Source organism: Equus przewalskii, chromosome 19 (assembly GCF_037783145.1).
Source record: "Equus przewalskii isolate Varuska chromosome 19, EquPr2, whole genome shotgun sequence".
NCBI lineage: Eukaryota > Metazoa > Chordata > Mammalia > Perissodactyla > Equidae > Equus > Equus przewalskii.
In genome coordinates, this window is record NC_091849.1 from 7,164,709 (window position 1) to 7,174,789 (window position 10,081).

The 10,081-nt window shown below is 48.3% G+C and overlaps 1 protein-coding gene and 1 long non-coding RNA gene across 2 annotated transcripts in view; one reads left to right on the top strand and one right to left on the bottom strand.

The window, feature by feature from the left end:
* LY86 (lymphocyte antigen 86) overlaps positions 1–509 on the top strand; it is a 64,826-nt gene extending 64,317 nt beyond the window's left edge. Inside the window, exon 5 of the mRNA XM_008517543.2 lies at positions 83–509. Within this exon, the coding sequence (XP_008515765.2) occupies positions 83–166 (84 nt within the window). The 3' untranslated portion in view covers positions 167–509. The remainder of the gene's footprint in view (positions 1–82) is intronic.
* A 2,959-nt stretch (positions 510–3,468) lies between these two features.
* On the bottom strand, positions 3,469–6,509 carry LOC139077227 (uncharacterized). The gene is made up of 2 exons (XR_011529554.1): positions 4,275–6,509; positions 3,469–3,991 (listed from the first exon to the last, which is right to left on the bottom strand). It is a non-coding gene; the product is annotated as an uncharacterized lncRNA (long non-coding RNA).
* Positions 6,510–10,081: the final 3,572 nt, after the last annotated feature.

Below are 10,081 nucleotides of genomic sequence, written 5' to 3' on the forward strand. Positions count from 1 at the left end.
GAAGGTGCTCGATAGCTGTTTGTTGAATGGCTGCTGGTTCTGTGGGCCACACACCTTAAGCTTTACCCTGTGTCTCTTTCAGGGAGAATACCAGGTTTTGCTGGAACTGTATAATGAAAAGCATTCCACCGTGGCCTGCGCCAATGCCACCGTCATTTGCTCCTGAGCATTGCGATAGTGCAGCCAGCTCGGTCCCGTGGGGACTCCAAGCTCCTCAAACCGAACCTGCCATGTAAGAACAGTCGACGCCTGAGGGAGCCTCCGCAGCAAGGCTCATCCAGGTGCAGGTGCTGGTTTTAGCCCCAGGCCCAGAGGGCCCCAGACTCCACAGCTGTAAGGAAGCCTTGAAATGACCTGCTTCTGAGGCGCCCCCCGGCCATCACTAAGCAGCCTCGAGGGTCCGTCCTTCTTCTCTAGTGGTTACCTCACAGCAGACCGCAGACCGAGCTGCTTTTCAGCCCTTTAGGAGCCCTCCTCAGTTACCCGGAATAAAGAATGCTGGCCCACAACTGCTCCTCACGGTGTGTTCAAAGAATCATATAGTACAACCCTGCATTATAGTGTAATTTCCTCCAGCACAATGCCAGGTGCTGGCGTAGCGTTAAGTACTGCTAAGATTCAGGGTGATGACGGCCCTGCTACAATCGGAGTGCTGGGGACATGTGCCGTTCCTCGTCCTGGGCAAGCCCCACACCCCTGGATCGCAAGGGCCGAGAAGCTGATGAAGCCTCCTAAAGAGCCGCATCAACATCTCGCTTGCCCACGCCTCATGATCCCGTCATCCTGAGAGCCCGGCTATCCCTGGCCTCCGCATATGGCGGCTTTCATCAATGCGTTCCTGAATTCACTCAGCAAATAACTGCTCAACATCAGTGTCCCAGGCCCTGTGCTCGGCACTTAGGATACTCCAGGGAGAAAACAGATGCTGTCCCTGCCCTCATGGAGCTTGCAGTCCCCTGAAATATTAAAAAACCACATGTCAACCAGGAACACATTCATTGACGTCCAGAAACACCTTCTTCGAGGTCCTCCATAAAAGGACAGTTTGCTTGTCTATGGTCAGAGCCATTTTGGCAGCCCTGTCATCTCCTGTCCCCAGATGGGCAGAATCATAGAGTGGGTTCTGTGGCCCCCTCACCGTCCTGTGTTCTCCTCCCCACCCCTTTCCAGCATCTCTGGGCCCAATGTCTGGCCTTCTTGCTCCTGCTGTGGGACTGGAGTCAGGTGACCGGGTTGACTTTTTATCATTTTCAGGTCTCTTATATTCATAAAAGTCCCACTATGTTAGAAATTAAAAGAGGAAAAAAATCCATAGTTTAAAAAAATGTTTGTTGCTATTAATTACTGTCTGTACATAACTAAACTACCCAGAACAGCAGGCCATAGGTGCCTGGTGAATGAAAACTTTAAAACCAGCACCTGAGGTTTTCTTGGCTCTGGAGAGACAAAACTATAGCAGTGACCTTGCCTACGCTCATAAATGCTTGGGAGAAAAGATGCCCTGTGAAAAGACGTGCCAGGCTCAGGAGCAAACGTCTCAGCACACACGGGGGCAACACTGTCAAGTACACAGACAGCAAGCTGAATTTCTGATCCTTCCCCGTTCCCTCTAGCAAGACATCCCCCGCTCCCTTTCCAGTAACCAGCCTCACGTCCAGGAAGGGCCGTGGGTAGATTCAGAGTACTTGCAGGCTCCAACAGCTTGGCACAACTGTCGCAGCTTCCAAAGACAGGGCAGGGAACAGGACACAAGCTCATTTTTTATTTTTCTACAGCTCAGCTGTTCCCTTTCCTGTTCGTCACTGTCTTCTTAAAATTCACTGACAATATGTGCACGTGTGTGTGTGTGTGTGTGTGTGTGTGTGCGCGCGCGCGCGCGGAGAGAGAGAGAGAGAGAGAGAGAGAGAGAGAGAGAGAGAGAGAGAGTGTTTCAGATGCTATAGGTTTGGGTTAAATGGGGCTGACCCTAGCCATGATTGGGCACACATGAATACACAGCAGATGCACTAACACTGTAATGTGAGAGAAAAAGAGAGTTCTTCTCTGCTCCCAAATCTGTCTGTCTTAATGTCTGGTCATGGGCCTTAAATTTCCCTTGAGTTTCCCTCCAGTAAATTGAGAACGTTTTTCACCATTTTTGAGTCTCCTATTAAAACATGAACAGTCCTGGTAGGAGAAACGCCAGAATCATTATCCCTATTTAACACTCTGGCAGAATGTAGTGACTAGGGTGAGGTTTGGGGTCGATCCCAGGAAGCAGGAGGTATTAACGGGGAGGGGGGCAGCCCCTAAGCATGCTCTCCTGGGTTAGCCACCTATGTGTGCCTGGGGGCCCAGGAGGGTGCATGGACAAAGAACTTAACTTACTTCTCACCTTCTCATCAACAGAGTTTGCTACTGTTTCAAAATCATCATCAAGTATTCTAAAAATTTCTCCTCAATAAACTTCCCTGAAAAAAAAATCACTTTGGTTCAACATTATTATTATTGTGCTATGCCCCCAGAACCCAAGAACTCATGTGGAAATCGGCCAGCTCCAATCATTTTGGTTTCCGCAGCTCTTCTTTACATTTTGAGGGAAATTTCGACCTCTCTGTATTTGCTTTTTTTTGAGGGAAATGCCAGTGCCCTGGGGAAGCTTTGCCAGGATAGAGTCCAGGCAGAATGCTGAAGATCCAGCTGGGCAGTGTGATGCATCCCTCAGAATATCTGGACTGTAAGGAGCAGAGACTGAACTCAGTCTGGGTTACGCACATGGGGACCGTGCTGGCCCCCATGATGGCCGTGCCTCCGTGTGGTTTGAGCATCAGTCGTGGTTGGCAGCAGAGGTTCACACTGTCCCCAGCACTTCATCTCTATTTCTCTGCAGTCCTTTCACCTCTGGCCTCCTTGCAGATTGGCTTCCCCCTTGGACAGTCCCTCCTAGGATAGCAAATGGTTTCATACTTGTTCAAAGTACAGAGGTCAGGAGATATCTTTCTCCCGAAGCCCTGCGTGCATCCCGAGTGCAATGACTTGGGTCACGTGACCACTCCTGACCAATCGCTTTGGCCCTGCACTGATTGGCTTAGCCTAAGCTACAGGACCCATCCCCAGGGCTGGATTGGAGTTAGTCCCACTGGAACCACACTATTCCCTGAATGGAAACTGGGAGAGCTGGACAGGGGTGAAGGGGAAAAATAGAAGGATGCTGGGGTGGAGAGCCTGTCTAGGGTCAGACTGGCAGCCTTTCAATTCTAACTCTCCCCTGGCTGTTAAGTGGGCAGGTGACTTAAATCCTCTAATCCTCAGTCTTCTCATCTGAAAGTGCCAAGGTTAATAACACCAGCCTTACAGAAATACCATGAGAATTAAATGAGAGGACGCGTGGATAGCATTTGGAGCAGTGCCAGGCATAAATGAAACATGATAAAAGTGATGGTGCCTTAGTCCATTCTGGCTGCTATAACAAAAATACCACAGACTGGACGGCTTATAAACAGCAGACATTTATTTCTCACAGTTCTAGAGGCCAGGTTCTCACAGTCCAAGATGAAAGCTCCAGCAGATTCCATGTCTGATGAAGGCCTGCTCCTGGTTCACAGACAGCTGTTTTCTGGTGCATCCTTACATGGCAGAAGGGGCGAGGGAGTTTTCCCGGGTCCCCTTTATAAGGGCACTAATCACCTAATCACCCCCCAGAGGCCCACCTCCTAATACCACCCCATCGGGGGTTGGGATTTCAACATATGAATTTGGGGGGGCACAACATTCAGTCCCTAGCAGGTAGATACTCATCTGTGGTGCTAAAGCCCCGTTCCCTGACTTTCCTCTCCTACCCCTCCTGCGTGATGGGGGCAGACAGTCTGAGCCCCACCCTCACCCACAAGCCCACATTCCTTTTTAAGTCCTGGAATCGTTCCTTGGCACCTTGATTTCTTCCAAGTGTAGCTAGTTTTATTAGACTTGGGAGAGGGCCTGTTCACTGAGCTACATGCTCCAACCACCAACCCTGCAAAGAATTTAAGGGAAACATTAGATACAAGCTTTTCCCCCAAAAGAAATATTATAACCAGGCCAAAAGGGTCTAGGTAGGAACACGTGTGTAACATTTAATTAAACTTGTTTCCTGCAAAAAAAGATACACATTCAAGAGGAGAAGAACTAAATGTAACATCTGCAAATTTGACAATTACGTCTGTCTTCCGGAAAAAATAACCCAAAATAGCTAGTGAGAGAACAGAAAAGGCTACATCCTGATATTAACCCGGGCTTGGGAAGGAGGGAGAGTGTACCTCATCTCAGCGCTTCAGTCTTGGATTGAAAGCAGCTACGTTCTCCTCAGTCAGCAAAACAAGTTCCTCCAATTTCCCAGTCATTTTATCTGGCAAGCCGGGGCTCCTGAGGACCCAGAAAAGAGCTCTTTTGCAGCTAGTTTGTAAATAACTTCAGTTGTTCCATTTGGAACTGAAGCCTTCAGCTGCCTTCAAATGTGCCAGCCTGAATTTTTTTCTCCTCTAACCCAGCTTTCCTTGCAAATGTGTGACAAAACCAAATTCTTTCCTCCAATATCTTGGTCTCTTCCCTCCTGAGTAAAAGAATTTATGCATCGATGTTGTTTCAGCTGAAAACAAGGCTTTCTTCCTCCAGCTGATATTGTTACGAATTCCCTGAAACCCAGCCAAGAATGGAAAGAAAGAAAACATCCATGCCGTGTATCATTTTATTGTGAGCTTCCCTCCTTTTCTTCTACACAGAAGTTGTGCAAAAAAAATTTGAGAAGGGGCCAGAGAAATGATCAAAGGGGTAGGACAAGGTTTCCACATAAAGATAGACTGAAACAATGAAAATGTGTGAGGGTAGAAAGACATCCGAGCAGTCAGAACAACGACACTAATAATTGTGGACAAGCTAACAATGATTTGAGTATGTGCTGTGTGCGAGGCGTTGAGCTAGATACTTGACCTGCATCTCAATATCAACCCCAATAACCACCCATGGGTGGTAACGTGATGACCCACGTCCTAGGAAAGGAAGTTGTGGGTAGAGAAGGGAGGGAACTCGCCCCAGTATCCCCAGCCCACGAGCTCAGCAAGCTTGATTCAAATCTGTCTGACCCCAAGCCCAGGCTCTCCCTGGCTGCTGCTGCCTTGGCTGTTGGAGACCTTACAATAAGGAGCACTGATGGGTTTAGCGGTGGGCTTACAGAATCAAAGTCAAGCAGCAAACAAGCTAAATACTGAAGTAGGCAAAAAAAAAAAAAAAAAAAAAAAGGAGTTATATTAATTCATTAATGAGAGCATAACAAAAAAGAAATTTAAGACCATGATGCTTAAGGAGTATACCGAACCACTGAGTTTCATGAATTGGAGGAACTCCGCTATGTTCTTCACCAAAAAACCCTTTGATCACTCACTGTCAGACCCACCTGGATGGATGGACTGCGATAGGTGGCTTTTTCACTTTCTCTCTCCTCCCTCTCTTCCTCTTTCCTCCCTCCTATAAATATTTATTCAGCATCAACCTCTTTCTGGCCAGTGTATTAAATAGAACATAAAATATAGAAAATGAATAATATATAACGTAATCCCTGTCCAAAATCAGCTTATATTTTTGGAAAAGGGAAGAAGGAACATATTGAAAATCTCTTGCGCTGGATAGCCCGTGGTCAATAACAAAAGAGAAGAATGAAACGTGCTTCATGGTTTCCTGGGGAAGGACGTGATTTGGCTATGTGGTGGAGGGAGACCATGAGCTGGACCTCCAAGGATGGATGAGACCTTGGAGGTCCTAGTACCCATGACAGGAGCAGTCCAGCAAGGTTCCCTGGCTGTCAACTTGGTGTTCCATTCCTGAGGACTGGGGCACACTGTATTTTTGCTACCATTAGGGAATGAACTCAATTTTAGACTAAATAAAGTGTATAATAAAAGAGAATTTCACCCAAGTGCATGCTTTTCTGTTAATAGTTGTGATCTCTGAAACTCAATGAATGAACAAGTGTTTATTGAGGCCGACTGTGGACCCAGGCCTCCTACAGCCACTCTAAGCCCATCCCCCTGCCAAAGAGTCCCCTTGTCACCCTCCTGAACAGTTCCTTCACACCCTTCCCTGTAAGAGGTGATTCTCTTTACCGGTTTACCGGGTGCATCCTCACCCTTTTCATATCTGACTCATGTCGTCTGAATCCCTTTAGGTGGTGGAAGGCGTGGGTCTGACCCAGTGGGTGAGGGTTCCATGAGTGTGGGACGGATGAAGGAAGGAGAGAGACAGGAGGCCAGGCTGAGAAGGGCGTCAGAGCAAGGAGGCAGCATGGAAACCCGAACAAACGCTGTGCTCTGGGAGCTGAGAGGGGCAGGAGGCAGGGGCAGGCGCAGCCGTTCTGAGGGTGGAGAGCAGGAGGTGCTCCCGGCAGCCAGCACAGGCAGGTTTGGTGCCGCGAGGCCTGGACAGGCGGAGCTGCCAGCTGCCCAGCACTCGGAGTCCTTCAGCTTTCCTTCCACTGTCACTCTTCAGAGCCTGACATAGTGCTCAAAAAAAATAAATAAATAACAACACTCATGAGCCGTAACTTTTACCAGAGCCAGGACCATGGTCTTTGTCACGTCTTCTCCTGTTTTAGTCCACTCCGGCTGCTATGACAGAAATACCATAGAAGAAGGAGCTTATAAACAATAGACATTTATTTCTCCCAGTTCTGGAGGCTGGAAGTCCAACGTGTGGGCAGATTTGGTGTCTGGTGAGGGCCTGCCTCCTGGATCACAGACAGCCATGTCCTCCCACGGCAGGAGGAAGTGAGGGAGCGCTCTGGGGTCCCTTTTATAAAGGCACTAACCCCATTCGAGAGGGCTCCACCCTCAGGACCTAAGCTCCCCCAAAAGGCCCCACCTGCTAACACCATCACATTGGGGGGTAGGTTTCAACATATGAATTTTGAAGGGACACAGATATTCAGAGCACAGCACCTCCCTTCTATTTTTCCTTTTCCCACCTCATTTTTGGTAATGAAATGAAAGGAAGTGAAAGACATCTTAACACAGAAACACTCCCTAGTGGTCCCTGGTGTCAAGTCCAACCTGATCCGTGTCTGCAGCTCTTAGTAATGACTCCTCCACCAGCCAGGGTGGCAAACATCACATCTAGAGTCATTTAGAAGAGAAAAGTGCTTGTCACTCTGACCTTGCTCCCCGGCCACAGCATTTCACAATGAGTCGGATTTGCCCACTGTTGCCTCCCAAGGGACCAAGCTATTGGCCTGTCCGTGCTGGGCTTTCTTCCTCCACATCCACACCCTGATGGCTGTCCATCAGCAGTTGTTTGTTTTTTTTCAATTTTTAAATTGGATTTTATCGTTCAATATTTTATGTGTTTTGACTTCAGGATTTCACAGCCACATTCAGGCTTCCAGAATCTTGGAATCAGGGACAAGCCACCAAAGTCATCTCTGAGAGCCGGGGGCACCTGTTCTTGCTCTCAGGGAGCTTGTTCCCAGAGGCCTCTCAAGACTGGAGAGCAGCCCTAAAACATTAGTAATTAAAACTCAGCTCAACTTTGGCAGGAAACCAATCCTCACCTTAGCAAAGGACACGTGCCATCTCTTCTGGATATTTGTGGGGTGGAGGTGATGATGTTCACCTTGCCTTGAGGGTGAGCTCCTGGGTGTAGAGGTGGAGTGGAGAGGACAGCCTGGTGTCCTGGCGCCCAACCCAGCCCTCCAATGAGTGACAGAGCCACGAGGAGAGAGTAGCTGCAGCCAGGAGCGAGACAGGAGCTGACTTCATAGGGGATTCAGACAAACTCAGGGCACCTGTGGTATTTTGCAGGGCTCCCATGGCAACGTGGGACAGGGGCAAGAGGGTAGAACCCAGCATGGTTTGCTCCAAAAACCTGGGGAATGCAGCGCAGAGTGGGGAAGGAGAATCAGGCCTGAGCACGGGTGCCACGCTGTCCCCAAACACACACCACAGCGACACTCTACTGTCACAGCGCCTCAAGAGCTTGGACGACAGCCCTGGGGGGAGGGTGCTGAAGAATGGAAGGGGACTGAAAAGAGCCGCTCTCGCGCTGACGTGAGGTGCCCAGAAAAAACCAGCATAGAATGTGAGGAGAGTCTGGAGAGATTCTGTAATAAGCAAGTGGGGCGATAAGTCAGTGATATTTAATTAAGTCATTGTTCTTAGAGTGTCTTCATGTGAACCCACAGACTGACACATAAGAAATTCCAATTTTGCTGGTGAGCAGGATTTCCCTCCCCCAGAGCGACCAGATTGGGAATCTCATTTCCTTACCAAGTGCTTCCACCCCACTCCTTCTGTTTCCCCACTGACATCTGGAAGTCCATTTGGGCCCCTGTGTAACCTCCACACTGTCCCCATATGATTGTTCTTCCCTCTGCTCAAAGACAGACAGGATGTATTGCGCCTGCTGTCAACAGACTCCCTTCCTCACCATCCTCCTGACAATAAGCATTAGAACCTATTGTCTGTTTCTACTCTGGACTGAAGCCACCCCTTCAGCCTCGTAGCAGATCCATTTACCTACCTCCCAAACTACATTTGTGGTGGGGTCAAGAGGAGAAAACACTCCAACTCAGGGTAAATTACAAAGTATTAGACATTTATGTATATGAATGAACAAGAATGAAATTGGTAGAGCAACTTGTCCGAGTTGCACAGACAGTATTTATAACTAACTTTATTAGCCAACTGCTTAGAGCTTTACTGTGCCGCTTCTTCACCAGGTTCCACAGAAACCAGGTGTGGTCTCAGCTTCAGGGGCATGAGCCAGAAGCCGTATGGCGAAGGCTCAGACTAGCAAGTTAACTGGGAGGTAGTAATTTAGCTAATGAGATGTGAATACAATTAGAGTTGCCGTGGGCCAGTCTCTAAGTGTATAACAAGGACTCCTTGGGCAGCCTTCCAACATGTAGAATAGGCTTTATTTCAAAGAAACAAATGCCTTGTCACACAACAAGACCAAATGCTATGCTCAGGACTACCACTAGGATAGATGGCGCCTTTGTGTGAATTAGAAAAAGGTGCCCCCTCTGGATGAAACCAGAATCAGTGGCATATTATCTGGCAAGAAGATGACACCATTGTGCCAAGCAAAGTGGTACCTGTCCTCTGGGCAGGCATAGACTCATGCCCAGACACATAGCTTGGTATGCGGGCACATGCTGGATTTCAGTCCCCAATCTCCCCTTGTGCAGTCCATAACCTACACAACTTTACCCAGTGGCCAAGGCCAAGCTTTGGAATCTTCTCCTGCCACCTGGCACACGTTGAAGAAAGCAAGCTAAGTAAAGGGAACATTCTGCCTCAAGAAGACATTGGTCTCTGCCTGGTGATTGATGGTCCTTGATCTCATCATCACCCCACCCTACCCGAGTGCCCCCTTGCCACTACCAACCAACGAAATTTAGTATAGAGGTGTCCTAGCTCAAATTGTTCAGGAAGCAAAACTGCTAAGTGAAACAAACACATCGGCCTCCCTCTAATCTTGCTTGTTCCCTGTCATTTTTCATATCAGCTTAGAACTTAGCTTGTTCCATTATAACGACAAAAAGTCACTAACAACCTTGTTCCATGACAGCCTTGTTCTTATTCAAAATACTACCACATCATCAACTTTGGACTATCACTCGCTCCACGAAGCTGTCCATCTCTGATGCCCAGGCGGGGTTAAAGGCCCCTCTCTGGGGCTGCCCTGACACCTCCCCTTGCCTTGACCATAGCATGACACTAGCCATGTTTCACTGTAATTGTTTGCTCACTTTCCGTCTCCCCTATTAGGACATAAGCAACCTGTGAGCAGAAACAAGGTCTTTTTCACCTTTGAACAAATTTCTAGCACTTAACTTAAAATATTTGTTGAATGAATGGTCTAAGGAAGAAAAATAACGTTGATTGTATGTGTGTTCGTTTGCTGCGGCTGCCGTAACAAAGTACCACAAACTGAGTGGATTAGAGCAAGAGAAATGGATAGTCTCACAGTTCTGGAGGCCGGAAGTCTGCAATCAAAGTATTGGCAGGTCCCTGCTCCCTCTGAAGGTGCTAGAGAAGAACTCCTCTGTGCCTCTCTCCTGGCTTCTGGTAGCCCG